Here is a 21152-nt window from a genome sequence, read left to right as displayed (position 1 = left end):
TCTTCCAGGCTTGTGGTTGTTACGTGCCACTGGGGGTGAGGGAAGGGATGCAGTTTTGGTCCAGTGACTCCCCCGCTGGTCTGCCCATCGAAGCTTGCGCTCTTCTGTTGCAAGGAGCACTGCTGTCACTGACAGCAGGCTTCACACCAGAGGCATTCAGGCTAAAGGTAAAATCCTTTCAGCTTCCCAAAAACAACCAGTCCCTGAAGCTACAGAGCAATCAGGCTCATGTTCTCTTTTGAGTGGGTGCGGAAGGCTTTAACAGATTTACTGACCACGCTATGCGTTCTGTCATCTGGAGCCTTCTGACTGCCCTTTGTTTGTAATTTTTCAGAAAAAAGCTCTTGGTGAGGAAGGACATACCCTGGGTTGCTGGTGACAATCTTTTCCCTCCCACAATAACAGCCCCTCAGCGGCTCTCCTGCCATTACCAGAAGCGCACAGGAGCGCTGAGATGGGAACACTGATATGCTGAAACATGAAGCAGCGTGGGATTATAATGAGCTACTGACCCTTAACAAATAATTTGGTAAGCCTCAACAGCAGATCCCTGTGGTGACCTACTCAAACATGCCCAGGCATCAGGCACAGCGAGCAGGTGCTTTGCAAGGTGTATTGCTGCTGTCTAGGGACGAACCGAGCACAAAGCCTGCGGCACAGCCAAGCCTGTTCAGTATCAATGCCAACTTGCCACAGCTGTTTCTGGCTGTATCCATGGGTTTCCAGTAACTAAACTGACCTTACGGGTAACAAGTATGAAATCACACAAGAGGTGACATCAGGCATTTTTAGCAAGACGATTTTAAAATTAACTCTTCCTTGCTAGGCAGTATGAGGCTCCAGTCTATTGGTAACATGGCTGCAGACTCACGAGGATGAAAAGCATCATGTCAGCCCTTTGCAAAATGGCATCGAGTGTTGCAAACGACCTTGAAGTCTGCTTTCCTGCAGGATGATCAAGAGATACAGAATCTGACATTTCCCTTTTTTTCTTTTTTTCAAGTGCTGCTTGTTTCTTTTCCATTAAAAATACCATCTGGCAGGAATCTTATCTCAGAAATCAACACCCAGGTCTAAGAGAGGAACTCTGCCCCATGAACTATTCGTGTTATCAGCTTTCTTAAATGGGAACTTCAGCTTACTCAGCCAACTTTTCCTAACAGCTATTTCAAAGCGTAGGCCTGAGGAATAATTCTGTGTAACAGCTAGCTGTGCAGCAGGTCAACATATTATTTTATCTCAGCAATACTTAACATATTTAAAAGCTTGGAAAGTTTTAAAATCTTTTTAAAAACAGGGGGAATTACTTATTGTCACCTCATGAACCATGCGTATGGGGAACTGCTACTTCATTTTCAGATTACCCAATGGTATGAACCAACACACTCCCTTTTTTATCACTTTAGACTCCATAATGAAGAAAACAGTCACAATATTTTGGTTTTCACTCTGGTATTATAAGTAGATACAAGAAAATCAGCTACACCCAGCTGTAGCAAGTTGCAGCTGGATTAGTATCCTCCAAACGTTTTCCTCCATATTTAGATTCTATAAATGGTGAATGAGATTGTAGGGCATAAACATTTGCACATAGGTAGTATACTTTAAGTATGCTACCTTGAATACATCTCATATCTCAAAATCCCTGTGTTTTCACTTAGGAGTTTGTAAACTTGCAAACTTTTATAAATTTCTAAGAGTGATGCCTTTCTCAAGAAGAACTAAACACACAATAATAGATAAAACTCCCATCTATAAGCAATGGGTTTTTTTTCCTTTAATTATGAGAAAAAAAAAACAGCACTCAATTTTAAGTTTAGATGGGGTAGGTAAAATATTGGCTCTTGCACAGAGGCATGCTTCCCAAGGCACCTTGGAATGTTGAAAACCCAAAGCAGAGAAGGAGCTTTGACTCAAACAGAGATTATGTTAGTATTGACCTAAACTAATGTACAGTTCCTTACCAACACAATTTATATGCTAAATTACACTATAGGAGCTAACTGAGCTAAATGGTCTGGGCAACACCAATATTAGATCTGTTTCACTTCCAATGACTAAGAAATTTTGCTTTGCAAGGAAACCCCTAGGTCCTTTCATTAGACCAAGCAGAGAAGCTGAAATAGTTGAATCTCTGAAATGTATACAAATTGTATTGGAATGGATGAGGCTGTTACCACAAAAATTGGTAAAGTCTGCATTTAGTTACAGCAATTCTAAATGGAACATGGAGATTTTAAAAGCAGCAGAGAGGAATGAGGGTCAGTGCACTCCTGTCAGCTTAATTACAGTAGAGTTGGTTTCTTTCTGGAATGCTATTTAAACTCCCAGAAAACTGTGTGTAGCTAGCAAAAAAGGAAGCAGAAACAAAAATCCAATATTGATCTCAGTACTCCACAGTGACTAAGCTAAAACTTCCTGTTACAAACTTCTACCTCTTTCACAACAAGTTTTATAGCTGCTTTTTTCTTACTCTGTCCTCCTTAAGAGACTACTTTAGTATCCCTAGAATCTTCACTCTCAGAGACATAATAGAGAAAACTTCTTACTGAAAAGTTATACAAGGTTGATTACCTTTATTGTTGTAACAAGTTCACAGGAAATGAGGCTGTGTACGAGTACTAAATATAGCTTTCAGTTTATGTTTCCAACATCAGTGAACCTTGTATTTAAGGGAAAAAAAAAAGAAAAAAAAAGAAATGAAAAAAAGAGGAAAAGAAAGAAAACAAAAAAGAGAAAAAGAAAGAGGAGAAAAAGAAAGAAAAAAGAAAAAGAGAAAAAGAAAGAGAAAGAAAAAAAAGAAAAAGAAAGAGAAAAAGAAAGAGAAAGAGAAAAAAGAAAAAGAAAAAGAAAAAAGAGAAAAAGAAAGAGAAAAAGAAAGAGAGAAAGAGAAAGAAAAAAGAAAGAGAAAGAAAAAGAAAAAGAAAAAAAAGAAAGAAAAAAGAGAAAGAAAAAGGAAAAGGAAAAAGAAAAAGAGAAAGAAAAAGAAAAAGAAAAAGGAAAAAGGAAAAGAAAGAGAAAAAGGAAAAGGAAAAGGAAAAGGAAAAGGAAAAGGAAAAGGAAAAGGAAAAGGAAAAGGAAAAGGAAAAGGAAAAGAAGAGAAAAAGAGAAAGAAAAAGCACTTTTGATACCAGATCCTCAGATTTTAGTAAATTTCAGGAACTTGGAGAATACATGACTTCAGTGTCTGACTGATGTGGTTCCGAGCAACCTGATCTAGTTGAAGATGTCCCTGCTCAGTGCAGAGGGGCTTGGACTAGATGATCTTTGAAGGTCCTTTTCAACCTAAACTGGTCTATGATTCTATGACTTCCATGTATTTTACGGGAATGAAAGCATCTTACTGCCACCTAGTGAACACTGTAAAGGCGACAAACATCGTGGTGCAAGAACATTTCTGGTCAAAAGCCATTTTTCTCTTTCACAGGTCTTCCAAATAGAAGAGAAAAGCGAATTTAGATATGGAATAGAGCCAGAAAATAAGTAATAAAAAAAGTTTTTCAAGAGAATACTGAAGAAGGACAGGCAGGCATAAAGAGAGGAGCTGGGGATATTTTAAGACCAGTGTCATGGAAATGCAGCCTCCACTCCTCCACAGATCTTGCTGTGATCGCGCATGCTTTCAGGCAGTAGGGCCTACTTTTTTGACAACAACTAAACATTTCATTCTCATACACTTATCCTAAATGCAAGGCAGCTAGCACACCCATAACCCTTAGCAAGCCTTTAGTGACAGAAGAGGCACACCCAGGCATCATCATCAACTGTCAGCAACACCTGCCTCTGCTCTGGTTCAAGAGAAGATGAAATTGGGCTGCCACAGGGGTTTTTCCATCCATGAAGCTGTGGTGCAGGCACCTGCAAGGGCAGGATGCAGTTTTGCTTTTTGTCCGAGCTGAGGTGACAAGTTTCCCATCTTCTCCCAAAGGCTGACTGAGAACAAGACTTAGAGTGTGCTAGTCTCAGTTCAGATCTGAGAAAGCAAAAGCAAGGGTGGGATCCTAAGGACAGGAGCCTATGAACCTACAAATGGCACTGACAGAGACTACTGCGCTTGAAACAGTGGAGTTACTACTCTGTGGGTGAAGGTCTCTCTTGGTCAGCAACACCAAAGTTATCTGGGCTATTTTGGCTAGCAAGTTCCTAGCTGTAGCTGTCTCAGGGCACATCAGCAACATGCTGGCAATGGCAGATCCAGACATCCAGTATGGGTTTTCCAGTGGAATACTGCAACTGTTCTTCATAGTCCACTGACTTGTAGAGGACAGCATATATCTAATAGGTGGTGTTCAGCACTGATTTTTTCTGTTGTTACTTATCAGTGCAACAGCTCAGAAACTATGCTAATGCTCACAGACATTTGGGGCACTTTCTTTGAATACATGCTTGTTAAAGGAGGAAAAAGTGGATAGAGCATAAACACACTCGTAATTCACCACCCAGACACTGTCCTGCAAAGACTATGTTATTTATTAGGTCAAGAAGGTGGTTTCACAATATTTGTATATATTCACAAACTCATAGATTCTGTCAGCACTTACAGAGGTGGTGCTTTAGAAACTATAGTCCTTCATCACCCAGTGACTAGCAGTATTATCACCCTTTCTTGCCATGCTCATTCAAGCACATTAATAACAAGCTCCATCCTGTTCACATCAGACAGGACATACAGGGTTTCTGAGACTGATGCCACAAGAAACACACCTGGCTGGAGAAGAAAGGGACAGAAATGAAGCAGAAGAGCAGAACTTTTTTTATGGCAGGTGTGTTTGCAGAGGAAAAACTTAAATGCGTTTCCAAGTACTAGCATATTCCCCAAAAGTAGGTTGTAGGAATAAATATATCTATGACACCTCACACTGCTGAGTGGCAGATTTTAAGAAGTTTATGTTTACATTACTCAGCTGTACTGCTTCAGCTAGCTGAAAATATTAGCAGCAGTGCAAAGTCAGGATGAGGCTCCTGTCAAAGCACCACTCAGCACTTCTCAGCCTGGTATATTCTTCAACAACCCTTTGCAGTCAGTGCACACACAGCTGATCCCACCAGCCTAGCCTTACCAAGAGCCAAAAAGGAGAAGACTTCTCTAATTGGTAATTTTAATTATGGTCATTTTGATCCAATGCCACTTACAAAACAGATGTTTTCTACCCTCAGCTCTCCACAAAAGTTTTCTATGCAATAGATTCTCTGTCATGCATGACAAGCAATGCAATATATTTGTTAAAATATCCCTGTAAACCATGAGGAGGATAGGACCAACTGCTAGTTTCACCAGTGCAATACTGAACATCTGCTCCATCTGTTCCAGGAAATGGTGACAGGCATCTTGCTACAATATAGCATGATAATTTTTCCAAGATATTCTTATATTAGGTCATTTAAACGATAGTGAGGCATTTTATCACTACAAGCAAGAACAGATTGAACCTCCATAATCATTTCTAAACTGCTTTAGTAGCCTGAATCACTTCCTGTTTCCGCAACTTTAGTGCTACCATGGCAGTGACACCCTGCCACAGTCATGCTCTTTGCCAAAACTGGACCAACCTTGTGGGTCTGCATATGGCATGGCATGCAGGAACACAGCCCACAATGCAGTGGAGGAAAGGAAGGATTTTAGAGTTTCTCCTTTGCACATAGTAAACCCTGCCAACTTCAGAAGAGCTGTGCAACTGGATGAATGTAGCACATTCGCACCTATTAAGAGCATCACTTCATTTCATCAATTTGAACACAAAAATCAGTATTTCATCACTTGACAAAGAAAGAAGGCTGCCCATGTTCTCCATTTGGATGCTGAAGAGTGATACATATTTGGATTTCATCTTGGATTGCACTTAGGAATTTTTTAATTATTTAATCACCTGCAGAAGTCTTGATAGTAGAGCAGTAGCCAGAAAGTCTTTCTTGTTGCTCTTTCAAACTCTGTTCCATATATTTAAACACATATAAACCTCAAATTAGTGCTACTTAACTAACATTATATTCTGCAGATAAAACCCATTTTTGTCCTTCAGCATGTTCTCCACTCTCAAGAGGCCTTATTCTTTTCTATTTCTATAGCATTGATTTTACTGGTTCCCTTTTATAGGTTTTTGGGAATACCTTTTGACTGAGGGATGTTAACATCATGCAAAGCACATACCTCTCAGCTGCTCATTTTTTTTCAGGTTTATTATATGACTACTTTTCAAAACACTGCCATTCCCTGTGGCTCAAAACACCAGCAAAAACTGAAGAGCAGCAACAACGAAAATAACTTTCTGTGTGAATTCGTGCAGGCCATGACTGTCATTTTCCTGACAAGCACTGAGACTGAGGAAAGCTTGGCAATAAATTCAGTACTCCCAGAGTTGTATCATGTAAGACAGTGTCCTGGGTTCACCAGTAGCAGTCATTTTTCTCCTTCTTAGTAGCTGGTGCAGTGCTGTGTTTTGACTTTCGGCCTGGGAACAGCACTGATAGCACGGATGTTTTTAGTTACTGCTCAGTAATATTTAGTCTGACCAAGGACTTTCTGAGTCTCATGCTCTGCCAGGGACGAGGGGAAGCCAGGAAGAAGCAGACACAGGACACCTGACCCAAACTAGCCAAAGAAGTATCCATACCACAGCACGTCATGCCTGGTACAGTTACCCAGAAGGGCTAGATCACTGCGGGGTTGGACGAGGCATTGGTTGGTGATCGGTTGGGCTGGGTGGGGTGAGTTATCGGTCAGCAGGTGGTGAGGTGTTGTATTCTCTTCCCTTGTTATTTCCCTTATCATTATTATTATTGGTGGTAGCAGCAGTGATTTGTGTTATACCTTAGTTACTAAACTGTTCTTATCTCAACCTATGGGAGTTGCATTCTTTTGATTCTCCTCCCCATCCCTCCAGGAGCAGGGGGAGGGCAAAAAGGGGGGAGTGAGAGAGCGACTGCGTGATTTACGGCTGACTTTGTTTAAACCACAACAGTTCTTTTTGGTGCCTAGCGTGGGGCACAAAGGGTTGAGATAACGACAGATCTGACCGGATTAATAGTCACTTGTCACAATGCTGATTTATTGTCTCTCAAAGTTGTTTCTCTTGATCTCACAGTTTCAGTATGTTGTACCTTACTTAGAGCCGGTATTTGCTGTGTTAGTGTTTATCAAGTGTGGGGCTTGGGCTAAGGTTCTTGTCTTATTGAACTTTATGGTAATTATTTGTAATATGGGCAGGCTGTGGCAGCAGGGTGGGATGGACATGGCCGTGGACTTGTACCTGACCCCTGTACCCTGCTCTTCTCCGTCCTGGCCCTCGTCCTCGCCTCCATCTTCATGAGGGGGAGGGAAAGACCCCGGGAGCCATCGGCAGCCGAAACAGCCCAGGGGAGTAGCCCCCGGGGACCAAGCAGCAGCATGAGCAGGGCCAGAGGCCGGCAGGGAGCAGCTGCCAGTGGAGGACGTTGGGGCAGAGATCAGACGAGATCGGGCGTTTTCAGGGTGGTGTGGCTGTAGGATTGAAAATCTATCAACACATTTTAGCAAGCTTAAATGTAAGTAAGGCATGCCTGAATCTGAAATCAGGAGTACAAAGATTTGGAAGTGTTTTTTCCACCAGAGCCAGAGTGCTTAACGCAAGCGGGATTTGTTCACCCTCCCTTTAGCGAGATGCTCTTGATAGGGGAAGTAAGTCAAACAGCAGCACTGGAAAGAAGATCAAATTTTATCCTGCTTTTAGCATTTTAGGAGGTATAATCAGAGACTGGTCACCATTGACTCACTGTGAAAAAATAAGACAAGTGGTTCTCACGTGCCATCAAGTCCATTTCCGCTGTAGGCAGACATCTAGTACAACATCTTACAGTTTCACACACATTGATCAAGCCCAGGATCTATGTGAGTACGTTGCTTCTTAGCATCAGAGGGCTGTTGCAGAGCCTTACCCTTCTGATCCTCAATAACCTTCAATCCCTTCAGGTGGGCAAATATGCCTGAGTAATATTATTACTGTGACAATAACAGTATGAATGTCATTTTACATGCATGATCCCTAACTTGTGGAATCTAGACTGGAACTTCAAGTATGACAAGAGATGAGAAAGGAAAGAAGCTCCCTCTGGAGAGGAGTTGGAGCTTTGAGAGAACGGAACACTAAAATCACAGGCTAAGAAGCGTGAGCATGCCTGCAAGGTCTTATTTCTCCCACGTCCATGAATTTAATTTTGTTAAATACCTTTTTAAAGGGTGGATTCTGTTGTCGGAAAACAGAAAACTAGTAGGATTTGTTCAACATACAATGGATGGCAGGTGCCTTACTAAACCCTTTCTTCTTTTATGGATGCTGTATTCTTTGAAAACAGCCCCCAGCATGTTCTTTTGGCTCTGCAACATGCCTGTTCTGTATCATTTTTAAAAGAGAGAAATGGTACTGTCCATTCTGGCATGGGTACTGTGCCATCCTGAAAGTACGTTTATCACAGCCCACCTGCAGAGCCAGGGTGCAATGCAGATGTTCCTCTGTTAAGCACCTGACACGGTTAGCCTGGAACTACCAGTTTTCCCAGACTGTGGCATACACAGTGCTCCAAGCACGAAAGGTCAAGGGTATCTCCAGCCCTTTGGTCTCTGAATTTTTAAGGATCCCGGTTGCAATTTAACTGATACACTTGATAGATACTTGATACACAGCGCCCTCCCTGGCACAGGTAACAGAGGTACCAGTTGGGAAACCCCCCATAGAGGCAGGAGTTCCCTTCTGCAGTCGCACGCACTGCGCGACACGGCACGCTCGGTCTCCACATACACGTGCCTTTTTCTTCTCTTTTTCTCTACACACATATGTAATTGCCCTTTGCCTCCACTAGAACGTAGCCCCGCCGGTGCCCCGGCCTCCAGGCAGCGCCTGGCCCCACCGAGAGGCAGAGCCCAGGGCGGGGAGCTGTGTGGGGTAGGGGGGAAGGCGTCAGCCTCCGGTTTCCCCCTCTGTTTCCATGCGGCCGGGAGCGTGTGCGAGCGGGCCTGCCAAGCTCCGCCCCGCCACCGCCGCGGGGACGTGCACTCGCTCGGCGGACCATGGAGGCGGCGCGGCGGCGGCTGCGGGCGGGCGGTGGAGCGAGCGCCCGACGCTCCCCGGTGTGGCTGCTGCTGCCGCTGCTGCTGGCGGTGGCAGCTGCTGGAGGAGGCGAGGCGGCGGAGTCGGCGCGGCAGCGTGGGGACGAGCAGTGTCATTACTACGCGGGCGGGCAGGTCTACCCCGGGGAGGCGGCTCGTGTGCCCGTCACCGACCACTCGCTGCACCTCAGCCAGGCCAAGAGTAGGTGCCGGGCGGGGGCTGGGGCTGCCGGGCGAGGGGAGCCGAACGGGCGCCTTCTGTGGCTCTGAGGGGCCGGGCCGGGCCGGGCCGGGAGGGAGCTGTCCGCAGTGCGCCGCGGGCTGATAAGAGAGGGGGGCAGCGCCACGTCAGGCGGGATGGCGGCCATTTCACACACACCCCGTCCTGTCTCCTCCTTCCTCCGGGGGTCCCTCGGGGTCCCTCGGCGGCGAGGCTGTTCCCCAGCAGCCGACGGCCTGGCGGCGCTGCGCACTGTCTCCAACGGGAGCAGCCTCTGGCCCTGCACGGCCCCCCTGCCTGGGGACCATAGCGGTTTGGTTGCGGGTGGCCCCCGCGGCGCCCAGATCCCTTCTTTTCCTTTCCCTTCCCTTTCTTTCCCTTCCCCACGTCGGCTCCTGGCCGTAGCAGCGAGCGTGCTGCCCCCCAGGAGGCCTCGGAGGGCAGGGAAGGTTCGCCGCCCTTTCCAGTCCCATGTTTTTATCGTGGTGCACTGTCAGCGAGTTTCACAGACATTGAGCATGGGTGGGATTCCACAAACAGCGACTGAGCTAAGGGAAACGCTTTAAGCAATATACGGGAGTGTTTTGTGCTCACACTGTGATTAGAAATACCGAGCAGTCAACTCTCGTAACGCTTGCAGGTTATTACTGGGCTTGGTTTGTCGCTTGCCTTTGTGCCTAACCTCTCCTGTTATTTAAATACTTTATGGCAGAGCTAGGTGCAAACATCTTTAATGGAGGCACAGCGAGATGCTCAGAGGCATTGTCTGAGTTCCAGTGGTCAGATGCTCTCTCTCCAAAAGTCCCGTTTTGCAGAACACAGAATAGAGAGAAGTCACATAGAAACAATCTTTGCTGTAGGAATTTACTGCTTCTGCTACGGCATGGCCTAACTTTCATTTTAAATGTTTGCAAACAGATACGATGAAAGAAACAGAAACCCAGCCAAGACATTTGTAACCAATACTGTTTGTATTCTCCACCCTCTGTAATTGTCTGAGATGCTATTACAGCTTCTCAGACAAGTGTTTTTAAGCTCCTCAAAATCCCCTTAACTGAGAAAGGGGTCAAGATACAAGGTATTTTATTTAGTTTCTTTCCCTTCTCCCTTCTAATCTGAAGGTCAGTTGAAGAGAACATTTTGTTACAAAGAGATTAGATTTGGGGTGTCACAATTTCGTAAGGAGCAATGTATTTGAAACATTTTTTTAAAGCTTGAAATAACTTGGAGATCAATCATTGCTTTCACTTGAAAATAGTCCCATATGTGCAAAGGCGCAATAAAACATTAGAAGTCAGGGTCTGATACCTGATCAGAAATAATTCTGCAGAAGGAATGAGAGATTAAGATAATTTCTTCAAAAATGTGAACTGAGTGTGTCAGTCATAACTACGGACCCTCTGTGCTTGTATTGCTGCATCCCCTGTGGGTTGTATCGAGTGAAGCCAAAGATGACTGACTGCCTTCTGAGTCACAGGCACCATCACTGATGATTTGGGGTGGGTTTTTGCAGTCCTTGCTATACATCCTCACTATATTTTACAGCTGTGGGATGTACTAAGAAAAGGCAAGCCAAACAATGCAGTCATCATCCAGACAATAAAGATTCTATATATTTTTCTCAGCAGCATTTCCCTAATTTCCTAGAGCTGTATGTCGATGTCCTTGACGTCACAAGTGCATTCAGATCACCTTGTATCTCCAGTATACCCTGTCCTTTTTCTCAGAATTCACATTACTTGGTTGAGGAAACAAATGGCACTCCAGTCTTCATAAAGGGCAAGAAGGAGGACCCTGGGAACTACAAGCCAGCCAGAAGGTGATCAGGATTAGTCAGCGTAGGTTCACCAAACAGAAATCACACTTAATCAGCTTTCTGTTGATGGTTCTGTTCCTTCTGGCTGGATAGATGAGGGGAGACCAGTGGATGTTGGACTTCAGCAAGGCTTTCAACACCATCTCCCATGACATCCTCATAGGCAAGCTCAGGAACTGTGGGCTGGACAAGTGCATGGTGAGGTGGATTGAGAGCTGAGGAATGGCAGGTCTCAAGGGCTGTGATCAGTGGCACAGATTCTAATTGGCGACCTGTAACTAGTCGTGTTCCCTAAGGGCCAGTACTGGGTCCAGTGTTGACTTGCTCGTCAGTGACTTGGGCGAGGGGATAGAGGGACTTCTCAGCAAGTTTGCTGATGATACAAAGCTGTGAGGAGTGGCAGCCCCCAGAGAGCTGTGCTGTTCAGGGGGACCTGGACAGGCTGCAGGGGTGGGCAGAGAGGAACCTTTCAAAATTCAGCAAAGGCAAGGGCAGGGCCCTGCACCCAGGGAGGAGTAACCCACAACAGGCTGGGGGGTGAGCTGCTGGAGAGCAACCTGGGGGTCCTGGTGGACAAGAACTTGTCCATGAGCCAGCAGCAATGTGCCCTTGTGGCCAAGAAGGCCAGTGGTATCCTTAGGAAGAGCACTGCCAGCAGGTCAAGGGAGATAATACTCCCTCTCTACTCAGCCATGGTAAGGCCCCACCTTGAGTACTGTGTCCAGTCCTAGGCTTCTCAGCAGAAGAGAGACATAGAGCTCCTGCAGCAAGTCCAGTGAAGGGCTACCAGAATGACTAAGGGTCTGGAGCATCTCTCATACGAGGAAAGGCTGAGGGAGCTGGGCCTGTTCAGCCTGCAGCAGAGAAGACTCGGGGGGGATCTGATCAATGTGGATGAGTATCTGCAGGGAGGGTGTCAAAAGGACATGGTCAGACCCTTCTCAGTGGTGCCAGGCAGTGGGACAAGAGGCAACAGGCATGAACTAAAACACAGGAAGTTCCACCTGGACATGAGGAAGAACTTCTTTACTGTGAGGGTGACCGAGCATTGGAGTGGGTTGCCCAGGGACGTTGTGGGGTCTCCTTCCCTGGAGATATTCAAGAGCCATCTGAACACAGTCCTGACCAATGTGCTCTAGGTGACCCTCCTTGAGCAGGGAAGCTGGACTAAATGATCTCTGGTGGTCCCTTCCAGCCTCAACCATTCTGTGATTCTGTGGTTACTGTGAAAATAGCACCTGGCAGAAAACTTTTTTAGTATTTTAAATTCAAGGTTAATCCATTTTGATAAGCATAGCAAATACGCTTCATGAGTTTTAATTGGATTTTTTAAAAACACAACTATCTTCAAGTTACAATTTACTTGAAAGTTTTAGTTTAATAAATATATACTGCATTTTTAGACATTTATCTCTAAACATGCTGCAGCATGTATTTATTTTTTGTGTGTGTGAACTTGAATTCCAAGTAGTTTTTCATAGTTAAAAAGCAACAAATTGAATTTGAACCATTTTATGCTTTTGGTTCACAACAGCTATCCATAACAAAATAGTGAAGGTTCTTGAAATGTTCAACAGCTTCCTCTTGAGTCTAATAGGTGTTCTGCCGTGACCTGGTCGTGCACACACGTGGTTTGTTCAGTATGCTCAGATAAGGTTTGTGTGACCTTGATTAGTGATTCACAAGGCTCAAGTATAAACACTAGTTGGTCAAATTATTTACTTTCCATGTGTACTGAAATCTACATTTCTTCATCCTGTAACCTCCGTTTCAAGTGGTAATGCAGTTTTATTTTGTAACTGTGTACAGTACGTTGTTTTCAAACAGGAGGAGGAGTAATGGTTGTCCTTGCACACATGCAATGCACAGCTTTGAACACATGCTTTGGATTCTGTCTTTTAAATGTTCTTCATATTTCAGTCTCTAAACCAGCACCTTACTGGGAAGGAACAGCAGTCATTAATGGAGAGTTTAAAGAGCTGAAATTAACGGATTATGAAGGAAAATATCTTGTCTTCTTCTTCTATCCTCTTGACTTGTAAGTAAGACCACTGTCAACGTACCAAGACTGAATGCAGCTATGCTAGACTTGTAGTTCATTAATTTTTCTCTTTTTTCTTTTGCGGGTCTTGTGTTTTACTTTGGTAAGGACTTGGGGGAAAAGAAAGTGATGGAAGAAAATACATTCTTTGCATTTGTGTTTTCATCATGCATTGGTAAAATTGTAACCCAGTCTTTGTCCTGTCTGTCTCCACTAATTTCTGTGTCCACATAAAAAAATAACCTTCATTCTATAATACCCATCAGGCAGCCAGTAATTCTGTATGCTGCTGTAAATCGCTGCTGTAAATCACTGCTGCAAATAGGAGACAGCATCCCATCTATACTGGGGGTGTATCCAAGAGATGGCATTTTCCCTTTAAGCTCATCCCATACAATCCTAAGAACACTTAACATTACCTTTCTTTATTTAGAATTCAGTAACTTCACTGGTTGAGTAAAAGCATCTCTGCTTTCTACCAGACAATCCCATTCTTTTCCACAAAATGAAGAGGACAGAGGTGCATAACTACCTTAATATTATAAAGGAAATAACCTGGCTCTTAGCCCTTAGCTTCAAGGCCCTAGAAATTGTGATCTTTACCACTCTATTTCTTCTGTAGTGGAAAAAGTTCAAGTCAAAATAGTTAAAACTTGCAGACATGCACAGTAACAACAAATTATAGTATGGGCCTCTGGGAAAAAAAAAAAAAAAAGGCTTATTGTGCTTAAATTCAGCCACTTAATATTCATAAAGTCTAAAGGCAAGTAACTGTAAAAACACATGAACCCAGACTGTAAGCTAACTGTAGCTTTATAATCTTCAGTAACAAATCATTTATACAGCTAAGCTAGAGTCTGAGGCTCAAAGATTTGTCAGGCAGCATTCAAGCAAAAGCTGAGATCGTTTATGATAAATCCACCATTTTAAGTTAAGCAGAGAACTTACTGGATGCTTCATGAAATTCTGATTTTATCTTGTCTTACATTATCTAGTACATTCGTGTGTCCAACCGAGATAATCGCCTTCAGTGACAGGATTGAAGAATTCAGAGCAATAAACACCGAAGTAGTAGCATGTTCTGTGGACTCAAAGTTCACTCACTTAGCATGGTATGTATCTTATCCTTGTCTTTCACTAACAATTATTCATGAGTCCATCTTAGCTGAAGAACATTATCCCAGATTTTTAGCCTATGTAGGTATATCAGAATGTGTAAAAGCATGATGCTACTGATAACGATGTTTAAAATATTTTTCAGTGGTAAAAATTTCTAACCCTAGTCCATGAAAGTGCCTTTGTCTTCGAAGCTTGTTTAGTATGTCACTTGAAATACATTATATCTCAGTCCAAAAAATACTACAAATACACAAAAAAAGAGATAAGACTACAAGTATCTGAAAGTGTGTTACACTGACCAAATTCAAGAGCACATTAGTATAAAGTACCTATGACTGATAAGAAAGAAGTTGTTATTAATGGATATGGCAAAAAATCTACTGAACATTTTTCTCAAATCATAAATAGTACTCATCTCTGTTGTGTGCAGAATAAAAATGTCACTTGTATTAAGTCCTTCTGCCTGTGCTGCTCTGGTTTGTGACTTATAACTTCGTGTAGGTAATATAAATCTTCACGAGAAATACATTTGTATCCCATTTCGTTCAAAGGATTAATACTCCCCGAAAACAAGGAGGACTTGGACCTATGAAGATTCCGCTTCTTTCAGATTTGACGCACCAGATTTCAAAAGATTATGGAGTATATCTGGAAGATCAAGGACATGCACTTAGGTATTTCACTTGGTTATAGAGTTATTGTTTGGGTTTGGTTTGGGGTTTTTTTCCTGGGGTAGTACTTAACTATTTTATATTTAAAAAAGCATTTGAAAGTGTTTGAGAAAAGTTTTTACCTGGAGATTCATGCCAAGAGACAAAATAAACATTGAAGAACACAAAAGACAAAGGTCAGAAGAGGGGCTGAGGTTAATATCCTGCTTAGCAGCAGTTAACATCAGCGGATACCTAGGGGAGGGCACAGAATTCCCCAGAACTGCAGTTACTCAGAGCCTGCCCAAGTCCAAGTGGAATCAAGACTAAAGGTAACTAATGGCTTCAAGAGATATATCTTTCAAAAACTTGATGAGTTGCTTTTGGGATCCCTGTAACATCATAGCATCTAAAACATCCGCTGGCAGGGCCTGTCAAAGCATAGTTTTAGGTACTGCAGAGAAGTAGTCTATTTTGGTTTTAACTTATCCGCAGCTTGTGTCATCTGATATCCCACGTAAAATAATAGTAGGTTACTAGTATTCTAAGGTGTTGGGCATTGTGTGGTGTTTGCAGAGATCAAATTCCTCCCATCCAGCAGACATAAAATAAACACAACGTTGTAATTAGTTCTGTTCCCTAACACACGACAAAAACTGTTTTCACAGAGGCCTTTTCATTGTTGACGATAAGAGAATCCTGCGACAGATCACGATGAATGACCTTCCCGTTGGGAGATCAGTGGATGAAACACTTCGTTTAGTACAAGCATTCCAGTACACAGACAAACATGGAGAAGGTACTCTTTCAAATACGTTCATGTTGAAGATTGTTTTACTTATACTGCAAGCTGTATTTGTAGCTTTTTGGAAGAAAGGTACTTGGTAGCATTAAAGGCTAGTCTCATGCATTGAGTGAAGTGGTTTGATTGACCTGCTACAAGGACCCAGTATCTCCAGAGGTAGCTTCTAGAATCCACGAGAATGCGGTACATAAAGCATTCCTTAGTCTGAATTAAGTCATTATGTACCATCTGTCACAAGCATAAACCTGTACAAAATATGAAGCCATGAAGAATCAGGCCAAATATTTCAGTACATTTGGCATACTACAATAATTGAGATGCAGGCCATTCTTGTCCTGTGTCATTCACTGAGGATCTGTGACAGGTAATTGAGAGTGATTCATATCAAGATACACGCTGATACTGTGGAAGTTAGACCGCCATTACTTGTGTTTTCTTTACAAGTGCTATGTGATTATCTTCCCCTGACAAAGGAGCTTTCACTTCAGATCATTACTTTGCCTCAAGAATTCATATTCCCTCTGTTCAAGCATAAGGTGAACTTTTCACATTCCTGTAAATACTGGGTTTAATAAACACATTTATTTAAAGATTTGTTTAAATGTTAATACACATGTTCAGCAGCTTATCTTCTGTTTCAGCTCAATTTCACCCAGCATTTGAAAGTACCTTTATGTGAAGGTACAAAATCATTACTATGCTTTCCTGTACAGACTTAAAAAAGATGTCTGCTGATACTTAGGCTGCACACAGTTCACAAAGGAAATTCAGCCTCATTGAGTTAAAAATTGTCTTACAGAATATTGATCTCCAGAGCAGCACATTTTTCTTCCAGCTTTTGCAGTAATGCTGAGAAGAGCCTCCCTAGACACTTTATTGGATTCTTTGCACAGAATAGGAGAAAGAGTTCTCCGCAATTCCTAACTGCATTTGTGGCATTTTGTCTGACAGCATGCCTGAAAAGCAGTGTAATATGGCATAACTCACTAGGGTAAAGCCTCGGAGGGAGAGCTCTGAACAGAAAAGAGGTTCACTCCAGAATGTGCAACTGTACAGGTGGTCACAGTTAACTACGTGTTAACTGCACTCTCTAATCCCTTTACTTCTGAGCAAGGCTTCAAATAAAATCACTCAATCTCTTGTGGAATCTTTGAACTGATTTCTTTGCTAAAAAATTCCCCTAGCATTGGTTTTCAAGGAATGCAGGTCTCCGTGTAGGTCACCTGAATTTCACTAAGAAACTTTTGTTTCTACTAGAATAGGGGCTCATTCTCAGATACTGCTTTGCCAGCACTTTGTCTAGAAGGGCATAAGAATTAAAGGCATAGATACCCATCCAGAGATAGGCAGTTCCCAGTTAACGGGAGTGGTAGGTGGTATCAAGCATAAACTGTTACAACATATATAAAGAAAAATGCATATTTATTAGTTACATGTATTTACACGTGATGCCGGCGTGCTCTTCAAGTTCAGAAAGAGAGTATTAAATGCACACACGTGTGTGTAAATATACTTTTACTAACTTTGTCCTTTTTCTTTTCCAGTTTGCCCTGCTGGTTGGAAACCTGGCAGTGAAACTGTAAGTCACTGCTTATATTTAAATGCATATACTACTGAAAAACACTCAATTATTATTTCCACTAAAGCTAAATCCAAAATCTTTGCAACTTTCAGTTAGATGATATGAGTAAACTCACATTATTACAGTTACAGCTTTCGGATTATTACTGATTTCATTAGAAGCTCAATTATGTCTAGTGTGGAATTATTATTTCCCTCAACTAGACTTTTCCAGTTGTTTCAGTTCTCCATGTGAACAGAACTTTCTTAAGCAGCAATGAGTTTGTGCTCAAGAACTTGTTTCCTGTTAACACCTGATGGAAGAAGCTGGAAACTCATGAGTCTGCCGTGTCTTCTCAGGTTTTGTCCGTATCAATTCTTGGTTCTGTCAAGTCTTACTGTGGACCCTACGCACTACCCAAAAAAGGGAAGACACAAGGTCCCAGGCTGCTGTAGTATCTGACAGAGCCAGTGTGCCATTAGAGCTCCAGCAGAGAGCACTGCTTTGCTGCACAACTGCTCTTCCTCTGTTGCTACTTTCCCTACATGTAACAGGACAAGGAGGAGACATAAACACCCATTTGAGGTGTTTGTGTTCTGTGGCTTTCATCAAGCCTCAGCAGAATAATGAAACTTTCACTAGAGGGCTGAGCTGCCTAGTTCACATGAGCTCACTGTCATTTATTTGAGCATGTGGCTTTCTTCTGAACCATCTGGTGATGACAAAGAGTTGTTGTTTTAAGAGCTGTCTCAATCAAAAGGAGGTCCCAGCAGCCTCTAGGCAGAGTAGCCATCGTTGTAACTGATAGATAGTAAAAACACTGGAATGCTAAAAACTGTGTGTCTTTGCTGGAGGGCTTCCTGGGATAACTGAAGGCCAGGAATCACCTCTTTCAAGCTAGCGGAGGAGCACAGTGAGAAAAACTGGATATTAAGACTATAAAATGAAAGAGGGTTGGCTGGCATAACAAACATATTTTGGTACTGGGAAGTTATGCCCTCCATAACCATGGATCACCTAGATTATACAATATTAACATACTTTTTTAAAAACAGCCTAAGAATGCTGAGATGAACAGCTTTAGTACTATCAGTTTAAAAACCCAGAACAATACATAAGTGTTCTCCTTCTCCTCTGTGCAAAAGACGCAGATAATCTAAGTAGCAAAGTAGTTCAAAAAGCCTGTCTCAAAAATGTAGCCATGCCTTCTAAATGTGTTTGATTTAATCAGATCAAACCAGAGGAAGCCATGAGAGTGTGGTGGCCAAGGGAAGAACTGTAAGTAGATCCTAACACTCTTGATTACGGACGTTAATTGATTAAAATCTTGCTTTGGGGGCAAGGAACATACACGTATGTGCTCCCACCTGCCAGAATTCTTCCTTTGGTAAGCTGCACTCTCTCTTACCCAAGTCAGTTAAGTCTTTCTGCTTTGAAGTATCTTCAGAAGTAAAGAGTAATCTAGCATCAAGTCAGCTGATAAATTACCCTCCAGTGTTGCTTGTGGATTGGCCATATCATCATGTTATGACATATGATGCTGTTCTGGTTTTATGGTGTGTTGTGTTTGCATGGTTTTGGGTTTTGACTAACATTTTCACTTTCTTTTTTACACAGATAATTCCAGATCCAGCTGGAAAACTGAAGTATTTTGATAAACTAAACTGAGGCTCGCTCCTGTCGAATGATATAGGTCACATTCCGTTTGATTTTGCCAATAAAATTTCATTAATTTTGTTACTTTCCTGAGTTTGACTAATATGTAACTGCAGTAGACTACTGAAGGCCTTGTTGCTTAAACAGGAATCTAACCTGTGTGAAGTCCAGGGTAAGCAGAACTCCACTGAGCCTGAGCCTCCCCATCCATCCCTGCAAGGGGAGAGGAGAAGTTCCTGTCTCGTACAGAGGGTAAGGGAAGCACAGCAGGACCAGCGCCAAACACCCAAGGCTGGTACTGTGCTACCAAGCCCCTGTGATCTCAAGAGAGGAGCAAGTAGAAAGCCAGTTTCTCATGTTACCAAGCTGTAAATCAGCTGCTTGAATTTTACTCAGGATTTTGTTTACAGCTTTTACAAATCCTGAAACACCAAAAAACATCAACACAGAGAACGTTCAAATCTCCAAGCAACTGCAGCGTGACGAATGCAGGACATGCTGTTACATGGCTATTCATAAGCAGCCCAAGGCAAAAAACAAACCTAACACTCGTGCCTGCCCTAGAAATGGTGCTTGTGCCCTGAGCTGAGGAAATAAAACAGGACTGAGAACACTTAGCCACTGAAGAAAACCAAGGCCCTCTGTACACTCTGAACATTGCAGTTAGGTCCACAGCAGTGTAGCTATGTCAAATTTGAAGGCCCCAGCCCTCTAAACACGTGGCAAAGGAATGATTAGCTAATGGATGAAGGAAATGGGGTTGTTTTTTAAAAGCAGTTTAATGGGGATGAAAAGTTTTAGAGAAATAGTCCTTAAGCAAAGACTTGAGAGTCACCACATGACATACTTTGAAATGGAAGATTATGTATATAGAAAAAGAGAATAGGGTTTTACAGAGATCTGGACATGCTGATGGAGAAGTTTAGGAGAGAAAAAAGAATGAGGAAAAAAACGTTTGAGATGGGAAAGGTGAGAGTTGGCCAGGGAAACAAGGTAGAAACAAAGGCAGATCCTTAGTTACACACTGCCTCCAGGAAAATGAAGGAAGCAAAAGAAGTGAAGAAAAGATTCCTCAATGAAAGAGTAACATTTAAAATCAGGGGGAAGAAGAACCCTGAAGTCTGTGGGTTCGGGATCATTAGTATTTCCAGAGATGCAACCTAATGATTTTGTTTACTGTTACCTACAAAAGCTACTGCACTGTAGCAGCGCAAGACCCACTCCTCTTCCACACACATCACTAATTCTTGCAAAGTGCTCCAGTGTATTTTCTATGCAGGTATCATCACCCAATTACAGCTTCCACAAAAGGAGTCCCTGGTTTCTCTTTTATGAAAGCTGAATATTTGCCTTCTTATATTCCCGTGAGCTAGTGCCTAGCCCACTAAGAGATATTCTCTCCCACAGCTAGGTAAAACTGCACTTAGAGGAGTCATTACTGTGCCCACCAGGCAAAGGCTGAACTGAATGTGCAGTACAACCAATTAAACATTCAGGAAGTTTGGCGCAGGTTTCTAAACTGAAACCCTTGCTCAGTGGCCCATACTGCACCGGCTCCAGCAAGCTTCTTCCCAGAACACCGTGCACTGCAACGGGGCTGCAAAGGATCCGTGCGCATTTGAAGAAGGGCTACCAGAAACTGTTACACTAATTCTGAGAAAGTCATTTTATTATTTTCTTAAGCACAGAAACAACAAAACCATTTGAAACAAAGTGCTTTTTCAGGCACTGTGCTCAGCCAGTCCCACAGAAATCTTTTGTATCACCACTAAGTGAGAAGGTATGGGGAGGCACTCCAGCTAGCACACACTTCTTCCTCCTCTTCACTGTATTCTAGGATGTGACAGGCACAGAAGCATTTACTTCCCACTGCAGAGCCACAGCCGATTACATAGAAAGGTTCACTACAAGTAAGAAGACTTTCTACCAATACCTTTAGGCACAAGCCATGCTAATGGCTAGTCACTGACAGCAGTGATGGGGTGGCCATTAAGTTGCAACGTAAGTTCACCATTATGTTAAGCATTTTAAATTTGAATGTGAGCTCCAAGAACAAATTTCTCCCACACACAAAGGTACAGAGCGACATGCATAAATAACACCCTTGAACAAAGACACATTTAGCCTCTTATCAGAGAGGGTAAAAACTTGGGAGTTACCTTCCTGGAGTAAAAAATATGTGAGCACATACTCTTTGTCTTTCTC

General features: G+C 42.8%; 1 protein-coding gene across 2 annotated transcripts; it reads left to right on the top strand.

Moving 5' to 3' along the window:
- The first annotated feature begins 8989 nt into the window (after window positions 1-8989).
- On the top strand, window positions 8990-19031 carry PRDX4 (peroxiredoxin 4). Of its 2 annotated transcripts, XM_061355132.1 has the most exons (8): window positions 8990-9281; window positions 13036-13153; window positions 14152-14268; window positions 14827-14949; window positions 15594-15724; window positions 17275-17309; window positions 18523-18569; window positions 18909-19031. In XM_061355132.1, the coding sequence occupies exons 1-8, from the start codon at window positions 9041-9043 to the stop codon at window positions 18910-18912; spliced, it is 816 nt and encodes a 271-aa protein (XP_061211116.1). In that variant the 5' UTR covers window positions 8990-9040; the 3' UTR covers window positions 18913-19031. The 2 variants fall into 2 exon arrangements, with proteins under 2 accessions (XP_061211116.1, XP_061211115.1); XM_061355131.1 differs by lacking the exon at window positions 18523-18569 and having other exon boundaries at window positions 8991-9281.
- Window positions 19032-21152: the final 2121 nt, after the last annotated feature.

The sequence above is a fragment of the Neopsephotus bourkii genome, unplaced genomic scaffold (assembly GCF_033783945.1).
Source record: "Neopsephotus bourkii isolate Nb327-2 ecotype Australia unplaced genomic scaffold, CSIRO-AGI_Nbou_v1 NB_780, whole genome shotgun sequence".
Classification (NCBI taxonomy): domain Eukaryota; kingdom Metazoa; phylum Chordata; class Aves; order Psittaciformes; family Psittacidae; genus Neopsephotus; species Neopsephotus bourkii.
This window is presented reverse-complemented; position numbering and strand designations above follow the sequence as displayed.

Bases quoted from the DNA above. Each gene is read 5' to 3' on its own strand.
- PRDX4 (XM_061355132.1), top strand. From the start codon at position 9,041: ATGGAGGCGGCGCGGCGGCGGCTGCGGGCGGGCGGTGGAGCGAGCGCC. The intron at 9,282-13,035 runs GTAGGTGCCGGG...TTCATATTTCAG, and splicing joins GCACCTCAGCCAGGCCAAGA to TCTCTAAACCAGCACCTTAC. The intron at 14,950-15,593 runs GTATTTCACTTG...CTGTTTTCACAG, and splicing joins GATCAAGGACATGCACTTAG to AGGCCTTTTCATTGTTGACG.